This window comes from Manacus vitellinus, unplaced genomic scaffold, assembly GCF_001715985.3.
Source record: "Manacus vitellinus isolate BGI_N305 unplaced genomic scaffold, ASM171598v3 scaffold_19_pilon, whole genome shotgun sequence".
Classification (NCBI taxonomy): Eukaryota; Metazoa; Chordata; class Aves; order Passeriformes; family Pipridae; genus Manacus; species Manacus vitellinus.
Genome location: NW_021939395.1, coordinates 6,190,909 through 6,214,414, shown reverse-complemented (window position 1 = coordinate 6,214,414; position 23,506 = coordinate 6,190,909). Strand labels below are relative to the sequence as shown.

The 23,506-nt window shown below is 41.0% G+C and overlaps 1 protein-coding gene and 1 long non-coding RNA gene across 2 annotated transcripts in view; one reads left to right on the top strand and one right to left on the bottom strand.

The window, feature by feature from the left end:
• Positions 1 to 23,506, bottom strand: part of LOC103766659 (AMME syndrome candidate gene 1 protein) — a 92,238-nt gene that overhangs the window by 55,008 nt on the left and 13,724 nt on the right. The window contains 2 exon segments of the mRNA XM_029959148.1: positions 11,965 to 12,043; positions 12,045 to 12,492. Coding sequence (XP_029815008.1) covers positions 11,965 to 12,043; positions 12,045 to 12,492 — 527 coding nt within the window.
• LOC108639340 overlaps positions 12,806 to 23,506 on the top strand; it is a 66,354-nt gene continuing 55,653 nt past the window's right edge. The window contains exons 1-2 of the long non-coding RNA XR_003915721.1: positions 12,806 to 13,210; positions 20,685 to 20,734. This is a non-coding gene — a long non-coding RNA (uncharacterized LOC108639340). The remainder of the gene's footprint in view (positions 13,211 to 20,684; positions 20,735 to 23,506) is intronic.

Sequence of the window (23,506 nt, the reverse complement as noted above, 5' to 3'; positions counted from 1 at the left end):
GTCAAAGCAAACCAATTAATTAGAGAAACCCCCCCCCACTTACTAAGTTAGCAATCCTGCAAGACCTAACCAGGTCAGACAGCACCAACGTGGGCATCTCCAAACTCACACTGCAACAAGTAATCTGGTAAAAAGTAAATAACTTTCTACCAGAAACTACCTACAGAGAGTTCATCCTTAGAGATAATAAACTTCATCTATCGTGACTATTTCCAATAATAATCTTTCTTATGAAAGAAAAGCATCAGTATCCTTCTCAGCTATTGTTCTGATCCTCTAAAGCAGCCCAGCTCTTCTCATCTTCCTTTGCAAGCTGATCTCACACTTCCAAGCACTCTGGCTGCCCTGCTCTACAAACACAAAATGTCTTTCTCCTGAGAGCAGCAGAACCATAAAATTTTACAAGTAAGCTCTCAGCCACTCTCTTGTAAAATTGTATTTAATACTTTTCTGTTCTTACTGAGAATTACTCTTTAAAATAGCCACTTGCCCTTTACATATCAATAGCATAATGAAGGCTAAGTAACAACTGACAGTCAACTGGTAATACCAGGAAACCATTAAGGAGAGAAACAAAAACTCCTAACTTACAGAATCAGTTTTTATTTACTCCTGAAGTACATGAAATTGCTCTATAAAATATTGATTGCCGTCTCAGTTCTAACAGCACAGCCCCTGAAGTATTTCAATCATTCCTGCATAGTAGGAATGATTGGATAGTTGGATCCTCTTTCCAACTTCGCCTCACTAAAATTTCATTATAATCTACCCACTGCTGTGGAGTGGGTGGGGTGTTGGGGAGCGTTACTGGTAAAAGACACCACTTCTGGCTCCAGACATCCAAACTGCAATTTCCGGAAGACTAGAAAAATACTTAGGGAAGTATCATTATATCATCATTGCTTGTACCTTTCTTGCCACCCTACCTTCTCTTTCTGGTCATCTCCACTTCCAACACTTGGGAAATCAAGAGACCTCGTCTCTCTACAGAACGACAGCTCTGTAGCAGGGCAGGGAATATGTAACCATAACCCCCCCTCAGTTCTAAAGTGTCCATTAAAAAATGGTGTCCGTGTGACTCAAACAGAAACACGAGAAACATCTTCTAGAGCAGAAACACTTATGCAATATGATTTTTGTAAGGTCTTGTCTTCAACTTGCACTAGCAAACTTAAAACTGTCTAAACCATTCTGAAAGAAAGGATTCACTGAACAGTAGCCTAAAAATATGAAGGAGGATACCGTGACTATGAGAACCCAAACTGAAAAAAAAACTATCCTGGAAAAAAAAAAAAATCATTGAAAATTCTGTGACTTAATTGAGAAGCAACAATAGCCTTTAAAGGATTCAAGTTAACGTGAATACAACTGTGATTCATTTCAGATATAATGGATTGGTTTAAAAAAAGGAGGAAAAAAAAAGAAATAAAAAAAAGGGAAGTGTATGCCTCCCAGTTGCCAATTTAGGCAAAAATATCCTGAGCTGAGTCTGGAGAGCTTCCTGGCAGGGTAATCCAGTCAAGGGAAAGAACAATCACAACAAGAGCCAATTTCTCTCACTACTAACTTGACAAAGAAAAGGAGGTTGAGGTGCCTCAGTTTTTTTTCAGTAAGAACATAAGTACAGAGATTGAGGATCTCATCCACGCTTGTCCACAATAATCACATGGTCAGGAACAAAACAAAAGTCTTCCAAACCTCACTGCAGTGATTCATCCTTCAAGTCCCACTTGACTCCTCTAATAACTTGCATACAGAGAAGTTGGACAGAACCTGCAAAACCCCAGAAACACTCAGAAGTCCAACAGCCATTCAAGTTTTTTATGTAAGATTGTCTCTTTCTTTTTTGACTACTCCAATCAAACATAAATAGAGGCCTTATCTGTCGAACCATCTGAACACTGCTGATCTCTCTGCAATGGCCTCTTCCAAGAAATTTCTGGCATCTCCAAAACCCTAAAATTTAGTGCCAAGATGTCAGAGACCACTCTGAACTGCCCTAGTTTTCTCCTCTAAAGTAATTTTCATTAAACATTCTACATAAAACAACAATCAAGAAAGCATATTACACTTATGTTGCCTAATTTTTTGATGAATGTCTGTGATCCACACAATTAGAGGACTACCAGTCAGAGAAAGAGTAAGAATCTCTCATTGTAGCAGCAGAGTGCTCATTACCTTCCTCTATATCTTCATCTACCTTGTCTAGCGTAAATACCTTCAGCTCAGGACAAGTAAGACTCATCTGCTGCTGACATCTTGACACACTTAAAAAAGAAGAAAACATATTTAAATTAGCAGCATGGCATAGGGTAGTAGGTAGTCTTTGAGTAGGTTATTCCAAGCCATCAACATTACATATATAAAGAAATTTAACATTCTCGAAATCGTCCAAAAGGAAAAAAGAAAAATAAAAACCACCAAAAAAAGCTGCCAGCACCAAATAACCCTAAGGACAGATTTCATATTCTCCCAAAAAGAGATACTGCTTGGAGCTACTTTTTGCAGTGGCTTAGATTTCTATGTTAAAAGCCCAAGCTGTCCAAGCACAGCAAACTGCAATAATTCATCCCTGCGGTAAAAAGAGACTGCAATTGTAAGGGTACACAGGAATACTTGTTCCACTTCAATCTTTTTCCTGTGAATTAAGGAAAAGGTAATTTCTCTTCTATTTATGTTTCTTTGTAACACTTCATTTTTAATGCTTGGTTTTATCCAGCATTCCTTCCAAATGAACAGCACCAATCTTTCTTCCTTGCATGTTTAGCCCCAGTATTTTACAGGAATTCTGATATTATGGTGATATTATCTTATCCCACATAAGATTTCTGATTTCTGCCATGTGCCTCTTCTCTACCTCATCAATTTTAGTTGAACTGAACCAGAACCCTGCTCCTATTTCTTAAGGAAGAGTAAGTCTAATTACTACAATTTCAAATTCTATCAGAATCTTAATAGGGATTGGTTTTAATATTACATTTCCATTTGGATGTTCATTTGCTTCTTCAGAGTTTGGATAAGTGCTTGTACAACACTGCATGGAAAGAACTTGCCTTCTACTGCTTGGTTTGCAGTTTTTCTTCTGGGCCAGTGCCTCGCTGAAGCTTTGTTCCCCTCATGCTTAAGAGAGAGTTCGTTTGCAACTACTCACCTCCCTTCAGGCACTGCAGCACTCTTTGAAGAGGCCTTCTTCCTTCACTATACCTTTTCTGTGGGTTTTTCAACCACTTGCTCTGCCTCCAGCACTCTCTCTGCAGAAACACTACTTAGAGAAGGTTGGTGCAACACTTTCATTGCCTGCTTAATGGGACGGTCAAAGCACTGAGGACTACAAAAATATTTTTTCCTCCTTATAAAGCTTACAAGGGATGTCTATCTAGCACACCATCTTCCCCAAAAGTCAATCTTTTAGCATGTTTATTTATACAGAAAAGAATTGCCTTATAAACTTGCCATTCATTGGCAGCTAAACTTATCCTTGTACTCACTGAGTAAGAAAAATTGGGTGTGGCAGTCAATCCTTACAGTCTTTTGGTCTCCCAGAAAAAGGAGCTGGAAGCAATCAGATTTACTTACTTGGCCCACATTGCTGTCCATCAGTGGAGGATCACTTTGCTTTTCCTTAATATACCTGAAACTCATGAACTCTTGAGCTTCACCCACACAATTCCTATCTCTGTACGAAGTGCCACATGGAAAACAAGGGAAGTGTTTTATGCCTATGGCTCATCTACTACAATTACTACAGCCCCTTTTGGCAAGGCCCAACCTTGCCAAAAATGCCACAGAGTTCAAGCTAAAGGAAAGAAAGGTAAAAAATTACGTTTTATATACCATTAAGGATCGCGAGAACTTTCATACGACAGAAAGACAAGTGCTCTGGGAAGACGTACAGATCTCTGTGTGGCTGCTGTCCCAGTGACCTTGCCACAACTCGGCGGAGCTGTTCTGCATTCCGTAAGATGTCATCCGCCTGAAATTAGCACTTTAACAACCCTGGCTGCAATACTCAGCGTGGCAAAGCAATATCCACGTACTCACAACAAGCACTGCCTTCCAGGAAGCTATCAAAGCCCAGTCAGATTATAAAAACGTAAGGCATATCCTGTAAGGCCTAGACACAATCTGTTAGGGGACAGCAGTTCTGAAGACGTGACAAATGCAAAAAAAAAAATAAAAAAAACTCACTAAAGACATGTTTCTGGCCAATGAAGCAGGGAGGTATCCCACTTAAGTAATGGAGCCTTTCCATTGATCCCTTTTGCCAACACCCTGGTTATGAAAACGAAGGGCTTTTTAAAAGGTTGTAAGAGTAGCCCAGGAAAGATGCCGACTGTTGTTTATGATGCTGGACTGATAAACACCACAGCTTTTGGTCAGTCAGCATATACCACAGCACTATCAAACAGTAAGGAAATGCAGCACTGGACTAACTTAAAAGCCACATTCCATTTGAGGGCTATTGCACTCCCCAACATGCTTTGTTATCAAGGACATGATTTTGAGACTGTGTTGATTAACTGCAGTAGAGCTGCCCCATCCTGTTATTTAAATGTAAACTCTGCAATGCTAAACTGCATACCAATATAATACCCCACTCCATAGGAGCATAAACATCAAAAAAAGGTCAAGTATTTTCACAATGCTTTGCTAATGAGGGTCAGGGCCTGACTGGACTTGTTTTGGCCTCCAGCCTAGCAACAGTTTCTGTATTGGCCAAACTCTGATTAGTGTACTATTATTTTTAAATAATTTGCATATTTCCTGCCTTCCGTGGAAACTCTTGCCACATAATCCACCAGTATATGGCTCAAACAACTAACACTTCTTCTGAAGACAATAATTTGATGCTATGGAAAACCTGCAGTTAACTGTAAACAAGTACTTAATGTAAAAACAGACAGATTGACATACTGAGCTTGCTCCACTAATTATTGCAGGAGTCTTGGAGAACCAAAAACTTTGGACTAGATAAATGTATTTCATTCATTGAGTGGTCACAGTCTAGATCTGTAAACTAAGCAAACTGAGTTAGCAGGGTTCCAAACTTGTTTCCTGGTTACCTCTTAACTGTCAACAACAAAACGGGCCAACATTAAATTTCTCAGTTTAGTATTCAATTCTAAATACCATTACAATTATAAAGGTGTCCTAAGAGACAACATCCTTCAACTCACAGCTAAAGAGGAGGCAGAACTGCACACTCTTTGAGCAACTCAAAATATTAGCATTCTTAAATCATTAACCCCTCAACAATTTCTAGCAATGAATATTAAAGTTAGTGCACATGTGAAGTAAGCCAAATCTAGACACAAAACATTTTTCTCACAGGCAGACAGGTTAAAGTCAAAAACAATGCCAAAATTTGCATGGAAATATTTACTGAGAAGATAAAGTACAAGACAGAGTAAAAGAAAATATGACAAACTAGACGAATGTAATTAAACCAAAGGCAGCAATAAAAATGAATGACCAGACTGCTGGCACAGGGAGAGGTGGTTACTGACTCCTCACCCTACAAGGGGTATGAGAACAATTCCCTTCCGCAGAACCAGTACTGCAGAGAATCAGAGCATTTATTATAACTTTGTGGGGACTGCTTTTAGCTGAACAAACAAAACCAGCGTCCATCCTTAAGACTGTGAGTAATGTGATCTCCTGGACTAACAGAAACTACCTCATTTAGACATAAGAACAGACAACTAAAATAAGTTTATTAAGGAAAAAGCCCTCAAATTACAGTTAACCTAATTTGGAGTTTAACACTGCATTATTTTCTCCATTCACCAATCATATCAGAAGATGAACGTACTGGCGAAGGCAAGTTCTTCCTGAAGCTATGCAACTTTATCCCTTTTCCCTCTCTGCTGCACCAAGATACATTCACCAGTCCTGCTTTCAAATATGCTGGGAATTCCCTGCTGAGCACTGCCAACGCCAGCCAAAATACACATTTTCTACTGCACTGTATTTTAAAAGCGCCTACCACAGAATGCCACTCTGAAAAAAACACCACTTCATATTCCAACATTTAACACTCAACAGTAAAGACCCTGTTAAGCCAGAAGAAAATACTAAAGCTTATACAAATGTACATAACGTACACATGAAATCCAGAATAAAGTCAGACACAGAGACATGAAAGAACACTTCCCTGTCTGTGTGTTTCCTTGCTCTGTTTTTTGTTTTGCGACTGGTGTTGATCTTTAGCCATGACCAAGCAATCATTATAGCTGTTGTGTAATGTTCAAGTGTGACAATAAATACAAATTATTGCACAGAGTCTGCCACACAACAGTGTAAGTCTCCACCGCCACACAACCAACTCCTGCAGAGAAACAACAAAATTTCAAACTTCTGGCATCAAGACTAGTAATGTCAATAGGTACAGCTCAATTCTGAGTAGGAACTGCAGAGGAAGTTGAGAATATTGTTGGGTTTTTAAAGACGATACGAAATTCATACTTTGGTAAGCTTCCAGGCAAAGTTTCACAAAAATGCTTGTAAAGAAACATACAGTAAAGCAAGCAAGGAGTCAAGCAAAAGGTTCCAACTTTAAACATTACAGTAAATTGTAGAGACTAAAACAGGAAGTCGGGCAGCAGCCAAGAAACAAGAAATTGAGAAAAGCATGAAATCCTATCAACTGCAAGCCATAACATTTTTATTTACACGTATGTGTAAGCAGATGTACACATCTACAGAGAAGCCTAATCTTTCTTCAATGCTGAAATGAAAGCAACAGACAACTAATACTGTGGAAAAAAATCAGCTTTGGGTTGTTCAGGAAGATTTTAAGCTATTTCTGTCTAAACTACCAGCAATTCGCTACCACTATTGCCAACATATTATCAAGACACAGTAAGTAACGAAAAAAACTGGGTGGCTAGTAACAAACCCTAGAACCATTTCTCTACTACAGGGTCAAATTACGCTCACTTTGAGCAGAATCACAACTTTCTTTGAAAGTTTCAAAACTAACAGGCACAAGACTAGCTAACTGTATTTTTAAACTGCATTGAATTGAAATGTTTCCAAACTCAAATAACAAAATATTAAGCTAGTGTAGAACTGCTACCCCATATCGTTCCAGATTATGTAAATTAACAGATCTCAGACCTGAAAACACGATTAAATACAAAGGTCAGGGACATGGTCATGGCAGCATATCTGTATCTCTGTCCTGTAGCCAAACAAACAGTTGCTGCAAAATACTACAAGTCATCAAGAAAGAAAGGAATAGGTAAATTTCCAAGCTAAGTCTTTAAGAAAACTGGCTATCACCTAGAAAATATTTTAATCCAGAGGCCTTCAATCACAGAAGATGGTTAAGCCATGCAGATTATTCCAGTGACAAGGAATATGGTAACCAGCAACACTTCCACACGTGCACAGGGCTGTCAGTTCCCTGGAGCACCAGATCCACCACAGGAATGCAGGCCAGCTACAGACACCACCTCATGCCTCTGGCACATCCCCCTGCCAGACTAGAGGGATATGAGCAAGCCATCATCCAGGCATTTGATGTAAGGCACTAGTGGTAAACATCTTTCCCAAGAGCTGCTCAGCCAGATGGGGAGCAGGGCACAGGCCACATTAGCTATTCCAGTTGCAAACTCTTGTTCTTGGCTGTCAAGTACCAGATGACAGAAGCAGAACAAACAACTCCCCCTTCAAATTGCACCAAGTACAGGTGGTCACCATTAAATCAATCCTGTTCACTAGCAGGCAACCTTCAGCAAGGGACTATAAAAAGCAAACAACTGGCAAAAGAGCCTGCTGGATTGTCAGACAATGTCTTCCCCACAGAGATGTTGACACTAAAGCAGGCAAGTTGAAGAGCTTGAGGCAGACACTGTGGAGGATCAAAAACTCAGGTGATTTCTGTGTGCCAAGGGAAACCTTTACAGTGAGTAGAGATGTGAGATTCTTTAAGAAAAAGTCCTCCTCATTCCCCACAGCACAGCTTCAACTGAACTCCTCTTCACACACTTACCCTTCCCATCTTGTCACAACTTTCTTGCACTTCCACTCAAACACTTTCCTACTAAAAGAAAAACAATAGTGAGCCCCTTCACACTGGGGGTAGTCCTTTTCCACCTCCACAGTGGAAGACAGGACATGATATTGTTTCCACTGATCATGGTGGCACAGGGTATACTGCACAAGACCAAATAAGAAAGTAAAGATATGCAAGTTACTTGTCAGAAAGGTAAGAAACATAGGAAAATTAGGCTCCTCAGGTTTCCTTCTCCCTAAGTGAGTGGGTTAAAATGTTTTTACAACTCTTCCTCTTACAATTAATTTCTATGGATACTTCTAGAAAATCTGCTCCTGAACAACTGCAGTGTTCAGTAACTTTACTCATTAAACAGTTTCAAAAACAGTGTCTAAATGACACTTTGTCTGGATCAGCAATTTTCAAATTTTCTGTCAGTGTCCACACCTCCAGGATAATTTCTTCATCCCTTTGGCACATGTAGTTTGAGAGACATCACACTGGTAGAAGCAAAGCATATGCCCTTCAGGACATACCCCACGAAGAAGGGAAAGGGTGCCTCAGAGAGCAACTCAAAGTGAAGTTAAATTACAGGCAGGAGAAAGTTCTTCAATTAAAGAGTGACAGAACAAAATGTCAGCAGATCAATGGAGCCTATAAGAGGAGAGAAAGCCCATGGCTGGAAGGACTTGCTGAGTCTACTCTCGTCAGAAAACTGCTGGAGAGATTCAGTATCTTCCAGCTATCTTCTTTTGACTCCATGAGTCACCCTCTCCAACCCAACAGCTCCCTCGCAATACCCACGACCAACACCCCATTCTCTGTGCTTTAGGAACTGCAGGGATAGGAAAATGCCAACTACTTCATCCATGTATGGGCTGTCTTAAGTCCAAAACCTGCACTCTCTCAAAACAGGCATCTCCACTTGTTCCTAATAACTGCCTTGGATTTCCTGCCCTGACGCTGTCCTCATCTTGGCATCAAAAAGTTCGAAAAATCTGGAGGTGTCACAAGCAGGTTTTGTTCTAAAGACAACACGCCAGAACCCCTTGTCCAAGTGATTCAGCCACCTGCTTTTCTTTGATCGTGCCCAGTTTCATTGTTCAAAGACCTGCAAGGAACATGAGTCATGTTTGTGTCAAGATACCTGCTCACAGGTCTTTCATCCTCCCTGTAATTAATGTAATTAAAAAAGAAATTCTAAATCTCACATACAAACCCTTATTTTAGACTACTACTCTTAGAACAGATGTTTCAGTCTATGGGCAAAACCTCCTTTTAAAAGCATTCCAGGCAGAAAGCTACAATACACATTCACTAAAAAATGCCAGTTTCCATTCAGGTTTTTTTTTTGCTGTACAGGATGAAGCTCAGCTTCAAAGTCAACATCCTATCTTTGTGAGCTACCCAGTTATCGATAAGACTGCCTGCAAATCTTATGAATGCTAGAAATCATGCTGCCTCTGAACACCTAGCCAGAGCAATTTATTCACCGACCTAGAATTTTACATGCAATACTGAACAACTTTTTCAAAGTTGCTTCCCCAACTGCACAAACATAATCAGCTCACAAGGCTGCTGAAAGCAGCAGTTCTGCCATCTGTCTGCTTATTCCCACCTCACACTTGTGCGGGCACAAGTGTTTGTGAAGCCATGCAACGATCTAGAGAGAACCAAACTCTGAAAAGTAACCAGGGAAAAATATAAAATTATCATCAGATCAAACGTGCAGGCTGGCACAGGCATGGGAATAAGAAAAAATGACATTACTAATTTTAAAGGGCAGTGCCATTTTCAGAAGTCCATTGATGCAGCAACTTTTCACCAAGTCTAGAAACTAAATCTTAAGAACACTGAAGCACACATATGAATTTCAGAAAAATTCAAACAATTTTACTTGATTTGCTATTGTGTTCTTGTTAAAGTAAGAAGTCAGATGAAAAAAGTGATCTGTTGCTTACTAAGAAGAAAAAAAGTGCTTAATGGAAAACATTTCTGTGTTGAGATCTTCACCCCTGCCTCAGTTTCCTCCACTAATAAAACAGAGACGGTAGCACTAATCTGTTCAACTAAACATTCTGCAATACAAATAAACAACATAACAATATTATTACAGAGAGACACAGACAGAATTCAACTCTCTTACAGCAACAAAAGAGTGAAACGGCACAAAGCTGATGTTGCAACCTATAGTGGTCTGGGATGGAGAACAGACACAGGACAATGCACAGCAAAATGGCTACTCAGAGCAGCAGTTCCTAAACAGTTGGTATCTACAAAAGGACAGACATGGATTTGCAAAAGACCTGGGTAAAGAAACTCACAGTGGAGTCTCCCTGCCCTCCTTTCATTATTGGTACTCTGATGAAATCACATGGGAGTTATGAAGAGCATATAGGGAAGACTTGCTGGGGTGGCAGGTTAAGTAGGAATCCACAGAGCTGGGTTGTCATGACAGCAGCTGAAAGTATGCAAGAGATGTATAGATCCTGGGTGTTAGAACAGCAAGGACTACAAATAAGATCATTAATACATCACAGTTTTAAACACCGAGAAGCATACACTACATCTCATTAATGAAACACAGACTACATGATAACCATTTGCATTGGTGCGGGTGCACGAGGGTCTAGGACATACACAAAACATTGTATTCATAAAGTACTGATAAAGCACAGGTTCTCACAGACTCAGTAGTCATGCTATACATAAGAGGAAAGAAGTGACATGCACTTTGGTGGACCAATGCACTCGAGTCTCAGCTGGAGCATGGAAACTCACCACATGAGCTCCATCCCATTTAAAAGCAAAGTAAAACAGCGGAAACTCAATTTCCACAACCCTTTAGGTTAACTTTGCACTCAAACGGACTTGGAACATGCAGCGACTCAGTAACTCATCCCAGCTGAGAGGAAGTAACTTCCTGTCAGAGAGAAGTTACTCCCTGAAGTGTCTGAACTCTGTCTGCAGCAGCACGCCCGCTCCCCGGCGCAGGCAGGCTGCAGGTGCTGACATGCCAGGCACCGCCATCCTGGCGGGTCACCTCCGAAGGCAGTGGGGCACAGACACTGAACAAGAGTGGCCGGGGATGGGAATGAAACAGGCCCTTGGTGGACACTCTTGCAAGGAAGCTTGGGAGGCAGAGGGAGAATGGGAGTAACAGGTGTTTATGTGATCTATTCAAAACTCCGGGAATTTGATGTGGTGGATTACTCAGGGACTCAGGGATGTCTAACATTGGGTGATCTTCAGGAGTCGCTACAAAGCAAGGACTCTGCACGGTTTGAGACCAAAGTAGCCTTTACGAGTGCCTGGCACAGGGAATGTACAAGTACACCAGTGCTCACAAATCCGGGATTCGCACGACAGGGCTCTTACACTGTACTCACCATCCAGCACTGGTGAAGGAGAGGCCCGCACTCATGCAGAACACATGGACAGTGAGAGGCTGACTAGTGAAGGGGTCCCAGTAAGGACTACGGGTGAAATAGGCGGGGAGCGAGCGACTCGGGCGCTACCGAACAGAGCCCGGGAGCGGGGAGCGGCGGCCGGAGGTGGCCGCGGAGCCCGGAGCGCGGCACAAAGGCGGCTGCTCGGAGCAGGGCGCTGCCGGGTCAGGGATCACGGGGGGGAGATGCCACCAGCGCGCCGGGCCGAGAGGGGCCGGGCAGGGGTCACGGAGCGGGCGGGCAGTCGCGGGAGCTCCCCGGGGCGAGCACGGGCGCGGGGAGGGCAGCGCGGCTACGTGGAGCGGGGCGCCCCGGGGCCGGGCCGCGGGACAGGCGCGGGGCCAGGCCAGGACAGCGGCCGGGCGGCAGCAAGCGGGGAAGGTGCCGGGCGGGGATGCGGGAGCCGGCGGGGAGGGAGGAGGGAAGGGAGGGCGCCGCGGCCGGGGGGAGCCGGGGCGGAGACGGGCCCGCGCCACGAAGGCGCCCACGGCGGGCGGTCGCGGCGATACTCACTATGGTCGTTGGTGAAAGCGGGGCTCCGGGGGGCTGGTAATCCGTACAGGTGAAGCAGTAGAGCACAATCGAAGCAGAAGCAGGCACATCTCGGCCGACACCACCATCTTCCTGCGCCGGGCCCGCCTTGAGCCGGGGAGGCGAGCAGCGAGGCGGACGGCGGGAGAGAGCCGGCCGGGGCCCCGCCCGCAAGCTGGGCGGCAAGCGAGCGGGGACAGGGCGCAGCCGGCGGCCGCCCCACCGCCAGCCCCCGAGGCCGTGTCAGGCGGGGCCCCCCGGCGGGGCAAAGCGCCCCCCGCCTCGCCCCCCGCCGCCGCCGCCCCGCCGCAGTGGGAGCCGCCGCCGCCGCCGCCCGGCCGGCCGAGCCCCGAGGGAGGGAGCTGGAGAGTTTCTGGCTTCTTCACCCCGCAGCAACCCCGCGCCAATCTTGGAGGCCGTCCTCCCCCGCAAGCAGCGCGTCCGACCCATGCGGGGGGGCGGCCGGCCGGCGGGGGACGTGCGGCGGCCCCGCGTCCGCCTCCTGCGCGCCCGCTCCGCCTGCACGGGGAGGGGGCGGGAGAGGGAGCGATGAATGAGGAGCGGGAGGGAGAGGAGGGTGGGGGGAGAGACAGAGAGAGCTGCGTTAGAGCGACCCAGTGAGCGGCCCCGGCGGGCAGGGCCGGGGTGGAGGGGGCAGCGCGGCCCGCAGGTGTGGCGGCCTTTCCCCTCCCCTCCACACTGCGAAGGCCGCCCCTCTCGCCCTTCCCCCCGGCACCGCTGCTTTATCTCCTCCTTCTGCCAGGGAAGTGGAAGCAACTCCACCTCGCGGTGCTAAAAAAAAAAAAAAAATAAACCCACAAACCCGAGCTCTGCAGGCGCCGCACGGCAGGAGCAAAGCCCTTGAGATGGTTAAAAACACCCCGCTAAATAATTCAAGTGACCTGAGATGCCTTTCTCTGGGGAAGAGGAGGGGGGGGCTGTGTTGGAGCCGGCAGGCTGGGAGCCTGCAGAGAGTGCTTGGATGCACCTATTAAACATGCAATCGTGATGGCTAAAAGCCACGGGCTTTATGTATATATTATATTTTATATAGATATATATGTTTTTTTTAATTACAGCTTTGGCAATTGCTTCACAACCAATAAATAGCAGCTCAGAGTGCAGGCCCGCAGCTACAGAGCCAGCAGCCCTGACCCGGTGAGACCATGGCCCTGGGTGCCTGCAGCCCGGGAGAGACCTCTAGGGAAAGGAAATCCAGGGAAAAAAAGATGTGAGTTCCTGCTGTCCTCCAGACATCTAAAATTAAGCTTAACAAGCTACAAGGGTGGCAGGGGAAATGTGTTTTATATTACTGTTTTACATTAGCCTCATATATAGATATATCTCAATTTATGGAGAGGCTTGCAAAGAGCCGTAAAGTACTTCAAAATCTGTCTGTATGTATATTTAGAAAATAACACCTCACCCGTCAGTGTTATGCAGCCATCTCTGGCATGGGATGTAACAGCTGTTTAACATAGAATAGCAACACTACAGTATCGAGGAAGACAAGGGGCAAGGACTGCCACATCGAGTTAAAATAATATCGCAAGTTTAGAGAGACGCAGCCGTTACCCAAGCTAGAATGCAGTATAGAAAAAGTTTTCAGTCACAGACTACTTAGAGGCTCAGTTTTACATTTCTTGTTGGAAATGGTTTATCCAATATCCTCATGATCTTAATTTTGGCTGGATCTTAAATTATGGATTTGAAGAGAAAATCCCCAATCACTAGAGGGCTAATACTAATGGGTTAAAAAGCCCTTTGAGCCTTTCTGTCCAAATACTGGCCTAAACTCCTCTTGCTTTGACTGTGAATCATAGCCTGAGGTGAAACAGCTGCAGGGAATACAGCAAACAGAAAGGAGAAGAATTAGATGGTGTGAAGCAGTCTTTTCCATTTTTAAATGTAATGTTTATGTTTGGAGCTGGAGAATACTTGAGAAGAGAACCCAGTTCCCCTCTCTCAAACAACTTGCAAGTTTCTTTCAAAACAAAGGCAGTGTTTTCTCCTTAGGGATTCATTTGTTTAAAATCAGTTAGCAGTGACACCTTCTGTTGCTTTTGGGAAAACAGTTTCTCCAGGTATTGAATTCTTTTTCTAATTTTTTTAACATTCTATATTATTTAACACTAATATTTATAAAAAATATTAAGTAATTGCAAAAGCCTGTGATACACACACAAATATAAATCGTTCACTCCACAGGGACAGATATTTGGAAGGTTCAGTGTAAGTCTCAGAGGTAGGACTTGATATCCTTATGCAATATCAAGACTATTGATAATGCATAGGGATAACTTTTTGATTAAATATTGTATTGTAATGGTCCTTGAATGAAAGGCTAAACTACATGTGTTACTTATCTATTAAAAACACCTTGCTTTTTCCACTCCTGCAGATGTTCTTTGTTGTATTTGCCTGTAGTTGTGCTCCTGTTTTACCTCAGTACAGTTCAAGCATACCAAATCTCCATGTAAAGACAACAATAAATATACAAACACAACTGTGGAAATTAGTGGAGTCAGAAAGACACAATTGTATTATCAAATATCTTGAAGTGGAGAGAACTGCAGACTCACAAAACGTTTTTCATAGCTAAGTGAAAAATTTCTATTTATGTTTGAAGGAGCGTTTATTCTTTGGATAAGATCGTTTCAGTTCACTGCAACATGTGTTTCATTGGCCCTTTGGGTCAGTTAAGTCTTGAGTACCTTTACATTTCTGATTACAAGGAACCCTGAATATGTTCAGTTCTTCTGAACTTCTACAGTACTTCTGTACTTTGCTAACTTCAGCACATTCTCTCCTGTTAGTTGATGACTTTTTGGTTGTGTCTCATATGCAGTCAAATATACTGAGTGAATTCTGTACAAAACCCAAACTCTTTAGCAGTACAAGCAGAGTCAGAATGGAAGTGCAATTAGGTCAGTTTAATTTAGGTGGGATGTAGCTCTCCTTTATGACTCCAGCTGTTTAGCAGTATTGCTCACCTCGTGTTCTAAAGCCCCAGTGATTTCAGTATTGTCACTTATTACAAGTAAGAGATTAAAATTAATGTTTTAATTAAAAATCACAACCATTATTCTTGAAAAGAGCTGTCAAAGAAATTATTCTAAGGAAAACAGAGTTATTTGTAGAAAGATATTTCTCAGTGACCCAAACCTGCTCTGAAGGATTGCCCTTCTTAAACAAGAAAATCAGAATGACTAGTATCTAGGGGAAATGATATCCTAACACACATGATCCAATTCTTTTTGATTCCAAGGTAAAATTTGCACTGACTGTAGTAGAAGTCATATTGTTCTCAAGTGGCCCAAAAGATGATTTATGTTCTCAGTATCCTTCAATCTAGTTAAAAGACAAATCAACCAGAACAAGGAAACTGTGATCCAAAATTGGGCTCCATCGGTAAGCGGGAGTGATATAATCCTTGCCTTATTAGTACCAATTCTTTTAATAGGCACTGTGACAGGTGAGGGATTTAAAAGGGTACTTAAAATAGCACATTTAGGCTCTGGTTCCATGTGCATTTCTGCAGGACTAGTAATGTTGGTTTAAGCAGCTCTACCTCAGCTAATTGTTCTCCTTCCTGCCCCACCCATTCTGTTGTGTTCATGCAGCTGTTTGTGCAGATGTGAGGCAGAAGATCAAGTTGGAAAACACTCTTTTCCCTCAATTATTTTTCAGCCAAATCAGTTCTCCAGTCTGGTTTATCAGAGGGCTGCACAAAAGTCTGTGTTGGCCTGTTGGAGTGGCTACACAAAATTGTGAACTCATGGCCTTGGGCAGTTTAAACAGTGCTATTGAAAAATTAGAAGATGCAGCCTAAAGCTACATTGCACATATTTATGGGGAAACTGTCAGAAATAACAGAAGTGTTTGAATTTTAAATAATAGGTGAAGAAAACCAGTTGAGGAAAGATAAAGGGCCTTGAACAGGAAGGGTATTGGTTTATGCTTGAGACTGTAGAAAAATCAGAGCCAGGCAATGAAAGAAAAGGAAACAGAAGGCCCTCTTTTCAAAATATATAATATTCCACTTTCTTAGAACTAAAGAAAACATTATACCAACAAAAATTCTATAAAACAACCCTCAACAACTTCAAAACTTGAGCTGTGTAAGCAACATGTCTATGGAGTTAGTTATTATTCTAGAAAAGAGTCTGTACTTACATATTCCAAAATGCAAAGGTTAAATTCTGTCTTTGTATCTTTCCATCATAATGAGCTTTTTTGGATGGGCCTGCCATAAAACTGGAAGATTTACATGCTGAAAATTCCTTTGGTCTGAGGAGTTTTCACCCATTGTGGAGCCAGTCTAGGCAACTCTTCCCTTGCCCTGCAGCCTACAAGGCTTTGTGAGTGTAGCTGGGACGAAAGTGGGTTTGCTTGTATTACTGTCTCACATTATTCCCCAACTGTTCTATCATGCTCTCGAGACTCATGTGAGTTTTCCTTAGTATATTCTGCTTAGACAGAGTAGTTACTGTTCTTCAGTACACTCCCTGTCTCAGCTGTCCCCAGGAGAAATTAGATGCAGCACTGAATCTAGGCCAGAAAATGTGCACAAAATCCAATAAGTTAATGAAAGTTAACTTGCACTTGTCTGAGAACAGCAATTGTTCCTACCAGTTAGAGGCCATATCCTGCTATTGTTCCATATATCAAACCCCTATTGAAGTCTCTGCTAAAAAACCTTGTACAAAAATCATCTCAGGATGTGATACCAGCCAGCAGACAAAAAGTCCTCACATGTTGTGTTACTGGAATCCTGGCCCTGTTTCATATTATGAGCTGTGTTATAATTTTACCATACTGTGAATCCAATCTGTGTTATTTTAAAATTAATATTGTTTTACAGACTTTTTTCACTCTTACACAAACTTAGGGTTTGGTCCCGTTGCACTGCAAAACTGGGCATTAGTTTGTTAAAAAAACCACACCAAAACACCCCAAACAAACAATCAAATAAAAGCTCCCACTAAATGAACCTCCCAAAGCAAACAAACAAGAAAAGCAAAAAATCACCACATGTTCTAAAATGTTATTTATGAAAGTAAATAACCTAGGACTGGGCAGTTTTTGAACTAGAGATAAAAACATTAAATGTGTCAGTGGAATCAGAAAAGTTATTAAATTAAAAACTTAAGGTTCAAAGAGCTTGTAATAAATGAAAGGTGAGAGTTGTAGCAGCATTTTAATGGAATTCTTTTCAGTTAATTCTGTGATCTGGAATGCTCCTCAGATATTATGTTAATGCAATATCCTATCCTTTTTGAATGTATTTTTCCATTGTACAGTGGTAAAAGAAGATGTAGCTTACATAGCTGTATTGTCAGTATAAATTCACCATGGCTTCATTGAGGTCAGTGGAGGTACAGAGATTTGTGCTAGCTGATACATTAATAATAAGCCTTAGGACATATTTTTTGACTTGGCTGTTTGTAGTTGGTCTCCTTCACAAAATATTTTCCACCACTGTAGAGCAACCATATGTATTAATAGCATTTCTCACTTCTAAAGATTCAGAGCTTTAAGTGTTTTCAGGTAATTAGAAAAATACACTGGTGAATCCAGTGCAGTCATACAGACCCCCCCAATGAACCCTGGCAACAGTCAAATACAACACAAAAATTGAGGTGTATTAGGAAGAAAATGTAATCATTAATTTTCAAATGAGTGAGTGAATTAGGAAGATAGAATGCGTGGTGATTTTTTGCTAAGAATTAAAATCTGGTCAGGACACCACAATTACGTGCCTGTTTATTCCTAAGAATTGCACTAGACCTTTAACCATCCCAAGCAGCCCACACTTGATTTAATATCTCATATAAAAACATCAAAATGAAACTTTCCTATCGATTTAGTTAATGCAAGGAACAGGAATTTCAGAAGAGGGGAATTTTAACAACACTAATTGATTGTTAACTATGTTAATTGATAAGAATGACAGAAGTGCTTCCGTATAAGGAAGACAACAGGCATACATTTTGTTCTTTTTGATGTGAGACTGTGTTGAGCTTCCTTTTTCAGATGTTATTTAATTTTCTTGTGAAATGATTTGGTTCCTTCTTTTGCAATCTTTTTGCACATGTTATCTCTAGCTTTTGGTCTGAAGGAATTCTGCCTCCATTCTTCTAATGGCCAGTTCTTAGCTCAGGTTCATACTCCCTTGCTCTACTATTTTGCACTGCTCAGATAGCATTGAAGCTGTCATCTCTCTGTTCCTTTCAGAGAAATGAGATATACTGTTCTTTTCTCCAGAGACTGAAGAACTTTTTTCTTTAATCTTTGTGAGCAGTAAAACCTCTGTGAATCCTTCTGCTTGCCCTTTACCATTCTAACTTCTATAATAGAATCTGTGAATCTTAAGATGGCCAAGAACTGCTTCCACTGTTCCAGGTGGGAACATCTAATCACTTGATATTGAAAGGTTTTAGTCTCATCTAATGAAATACTTTGGCTATTGTTTTGAAAGAATGTTTGTTAGCTACAGTAGACTATTTCAGCTTCTAAATAGATGCATGGCACTCATAAGTATTTCTCCTTCTTCGGTATTGTAACATATTGCTATTTATTGATTGTATTTTTTTCCTTTTCCCCTAGAAGTATCAGCATTCTTTATACTCCATGCCCAAATTGCTTAACCTTGTGTCTTCCAGTGCTTCTGATCTGTACATGTCACCCTGAATGAAATGTTGATCCTCCTTTCTGTGACTGGTTTAATAAAATCACTATTTATGTCACTTTGGTGCACTTATCTTCCTCTTTTCTGCTCAAAGAAAAAGTGGACAAATGCCATTTTTTTTTGCCATAAAGGTGCTGGCCCTCCAGCCTATCAACTTGTAACTGCTAAAAGCACTAAATACATTGTCTTAAAAGAGACTTGAGATATAAATAGAATGTTAGTTAACAGCAGGTGTTACCCTCCGTGGCAAAAAGCCAGCAGGGCTCCAGTAAAACCCTTCTCACTGCAGTTGTTACTTTCATCATTGGCAGTTTGTGAGTGCAGCCCCAGCAGGGCCTGATGCTCACAGTACTTTGGAGTCACCTCTCACCCTCACCCCTCTCTACTTTCACATATTCAGTCCTGCAAATTCTTCTTCTTTTTCTCTTTTGAGTGTGGTAGGAAAAGTCAAACAACTCATGAGCACCGAATCCATAACCCTTTCTTGTGTCTTTATGGCTTTAGAAGAGACTAGCAAGCCTGAACCCCAGCTCCTGCAAGTTTCTGAATGAAGTTGAACCTGTAGGAACTGGTAGCATTCGGTACCTCACTTATTCAGTTACACATTCATTAGTTTTACTGCTTCCTTTCAGAAGAATTCCTGTTCTCCAACGTAATATTTTCTGATGTACTTTCTGTTGCAAAAGTCAGTTCTCCTTTCAGACCTGTATAAATCAAATCACTCCAATGAGGTCAATAGAATTTCACCATTACAGAATGATGAGTTCAAACCCAGGCCTTTTAAACCTGTGGGTTCCCTTGTAAACTGATGAATGATTTGTCAGTTCCCAGGTCTCCTGAGCTATCCTCTGCTTTCAAGGAAAGTGATATTTATATAGATCCACATCCATCCCACACAAATTTCATTAAACAAAACTTTATGTCTTCTCATTCTTCTTATCTCCCACGTTTGTATTCTCACTCTAGGGAAGGGCCTTCAGGCTGCCTGCTGGGGGGTGATAATTTCTGTCACAGTTGTTTAATGTATAAAATAAGCACATTATATTCATTTTGAATACAAAGCAGCTGATAAACATGAAGCTTCAACAAGGTTTCACCAGTTCTTGGCATAGTAGGCATTACTCCTCTGTGCACTCTTCCTTTCATTCACTATTTCTGATATTCCTTTTTTCACGTTATCCATATAATTCAGTCTGCCATTATGGCAAGTAAAAGCAGATGTTTTGTTTTTAATATGATCATTATTTAAATGTATTTTAAAGAGTAAAATAAATAATATTTCTTCAATTGTGAACTAAGTCATAGCATTCAGGAAGCACTGTTCCTTATGACATTTTCCTGCTAACCATATATAAGGTGAAATTACAGTCTTTAACATCTAGAAATATCTGTGATCATCAAGACTCATATCTAAGCTTTGGTTTGCATGTTTGTTTTTCTCAATGGTTTCTTCATGGTTAATATTCTAATAACTTACTGACTGCCAGAGACTGCACAGGGGTAATATGTTTTGATTTAAATACTGTGCATTTGATTTGAGAAAATTACTGTTTCCATCCTTAATACTAAAAACATATCCTTGATGCTTCAAATGAAAAAAAGAACTTCCCTGCTTGTGTATTTTAAAGTAAATCTATAAATATATTAATCTAGTGGCTCCAATTATAAATAGAATTCTGGGTTTGTAACCATCTTTTAAAATGCTTCTCTCTAATAACTCATTCATTTTGGTTAGCATTTCTAAAGAGCATTTCAAGACTGGGACTACCTCATGGCATACTTGCAGAGAACCCTAGCACAGCACATCAGACCTAAGGAAATGCTGCTGAATTATTTCATGGGTATCCATTCATGGGCTAGGTTCTTACAGCTAACATTCAATTTAGATCAGGGATTTAGAAGAAATTTTAAAATAATTTAATAAAAAATCCCATGTATTTAACTCTCTAAAAAAATCATACCAGTGTCTGAATTTTCTGTTTTTCCATTGCCTACTTTGTGTTTGTTTTCACAGGTCAAAGTCCCACTGCCCAGTGTCATCATATTCAAGTTCTGCAGTGACCTGTAAGTCTCTCACCTCTAAATTTTCTGTTGCAATAGAACAGCTGCCTGAAAACTGTTGTGGTCACCTCATGAATACTGAAACATGTCTTTCATTGAACTGTCTTTAAATGTTGTATATCAGGGTAAGGTTTGTCTTGTTATGTTGAATGCATGTAGTTCAAGCATGTATGCTTATAGTATAATACAGATACATTTTTAAATCTAGCCTATGATAATCTAATTCATTGCATTTTAAATGGAAGAGTCACAGCTTATCAAATCTACTTCTGCTTCTGAAAGTACCCTTACTCTAAACCTTTTTCTTTAAACTGGTTAAATCAGAACTGAAAGTTATCAAAGAAAAATGTTACATTTGCCCTTTGATGAACAATTACCAAGCATTACATGTTCAGAGTAAAAAATGGATAACATTTTATTTTATGAGTCCACTAACTAATAGTGAATTAGAATAAAACTCCCGTGGGAACACATTTGACATTCACATGAATAACAGATGAGTTCATTATGATCCCCAGCTTATAAAAAGAATGGCAAATGAATTCATAATTATTAAGCATTTAAAAATAACACATTTCCCCAAAAGATACAATTCTGCATTAAATACCCGGCTATAGTTCAGCTGCAGGGCTCTGAAGAACCTGAACTGAAATGGTAGCACAAATGATTTGGTCATTCACCACATTCTTTAACTGCTTGGTAGCCAAAGAAATGAAGATTTATATGCTATTTAATGCCTTTGAATTAATTCTGAAATTTTGAGATTAATCTTGCTTCCAAAGCAGAGAATACAGATTAGATACATGGTGCATGAAAGGATTATGCTGGGTCTATGTATAAAGAGGAGGATTACAGCACATATGGCTACTGACATGTACTCATGTTATAAGTGCCTGTGGGCATCTCATTTGAAATATATATTAGAGTTGAATTTTGTAGGGTTTTTTTTGTTGATAGATATGTGGTTGTATATATGACAAATACCATTCAGGACAGTTATTTTGCTAGAAGTGACATTCTCAAATACTTGCCAAGCTGTCACATTAGCATACTGCTCTCAGCCAGGCAGGAGACAGCTCTTCCATGAATTGAACTTCTGCCCTGTGATGACTTTAATAGCACAGGGGTCCCAAAGGTTGCCTTGTCTGCCAGGCAGACAGAGAAGTAAGAGATGCTGAGAACAAAGTTCTGAAAACAGCACAGAGGACTTGCAGAAGAGAAGGGAGATGAGTAAAATCCTGTTCTTTGAACTACTTGCACCAAGGACATAAACAGAAAAGAGAAGTAGATCAAATTAAGACTGTTCTAAATGCTGTTAGCACTAAGCAGGGGCAAAATTCTTGTGTCCCCAAATCTTACATAGATCTTGATAGCCTTGATGGAAATGGAGGGAAGAAGATTGTTATTTTCTATACACGTTCTGACCCCATAGGTAGCCCTCCTTGGTTATCCAAGGAATAGAGAAATAATGCCATATGTTACTTCTGTATTCCTTTTCCCAGTATAGAGGTAAGGAGGTGTGTGGAAGACCTTGTGCACATGTAGATTTTAAAATCACGTTGTTAGTACATTTTCCCAAGTTCCCTTCTCCTTAGCAGCAGCCCAGGCTTTAACACAGCTGTGTTGCCATCAACTGTGTTATCATGCTGATAATCAGGAGGGGAAAAAAGCCACATCAAATGTATTCATATTTATCTCACTCAGAGGTCTGAAGCTGCAGCCTGTCATCAGGTGGACTCCATGAGAGACCTGGGCTGTGGACTTGAGAAAAAGGATTGTAAAACCAAAAAATGCAGAGCAGGGAGGAAGTACAGAGGGAAGGGTCTCAAGATTGTGGAGGGTGAGGGATGTGCTATACAATCATGAAAAGGGTCATGAAGACTAGAAACATATTAATCAAAACAGAATTCTGTAACAGAATTGTACACCTTTCTAGTCCAATTATTTAGTTGTCACTACTAGGGAAAAATTAACCAAAATGTCAGAAAAGCCACGTGTACTATACAGTGTTTGTGGAGAAGTTTGTGTAATTATTTGAGAAACTGTTAAATGAAGATCAAATGATGTCTTTCTGCTTTGGAACAAGAATCACCAGATGAACTTTAGAAGTTGCATAGTTGTCAATGAAAGAATGTGCTTTATACACTGCTGAATCACATTGCTTTTAATTTTAAAAGTCTACTGGCACTATCTCATTTAACTTCTGACTTGATCTGGGTGGGTAGAGTTTGGATGGATATCCAGACAACAAAGGCTGAGCTGATGCTTCAAAGGAAGGTGAAAAATACCCAAGCCTAAATCCAACAGATAAAAACTAAATGTGTATCAGGGAAACTAATTGTGCATCAGGTAAACTACCTCATTCCTTAGGCCTGTGGATTGCTGGGTGAAGTATGTGGTTTGATTACAATTATTGCCTTAATGCAGAGTTTCAATTCTTTTATGGGTCCCATGAGGACAATGCAGGAAACCTGTTCTGTCTGTGATGTATGAAGTGAGGGCTATGAACCCTTGGATTCACAGATTCCAAGACTAAGGAGATGATAATAGCCATGCATGCTAAGTGTGCTGCATACAGCTTTTTTCCCTTGGAAGATAAATTTGAGTTTGGAGGTTCTGTTTTGTTTTGTTTTTTTCAAAGCTGATACACTATGAATTCATTACTTACAAAACTTTTGAAGTTTCTATTTTAAAACATTTAATATCTGTCAGAAAGATATTTGTTTATACACCATTTAATATTACAATGTATCTATGGTTGTCAATATTTGAGAT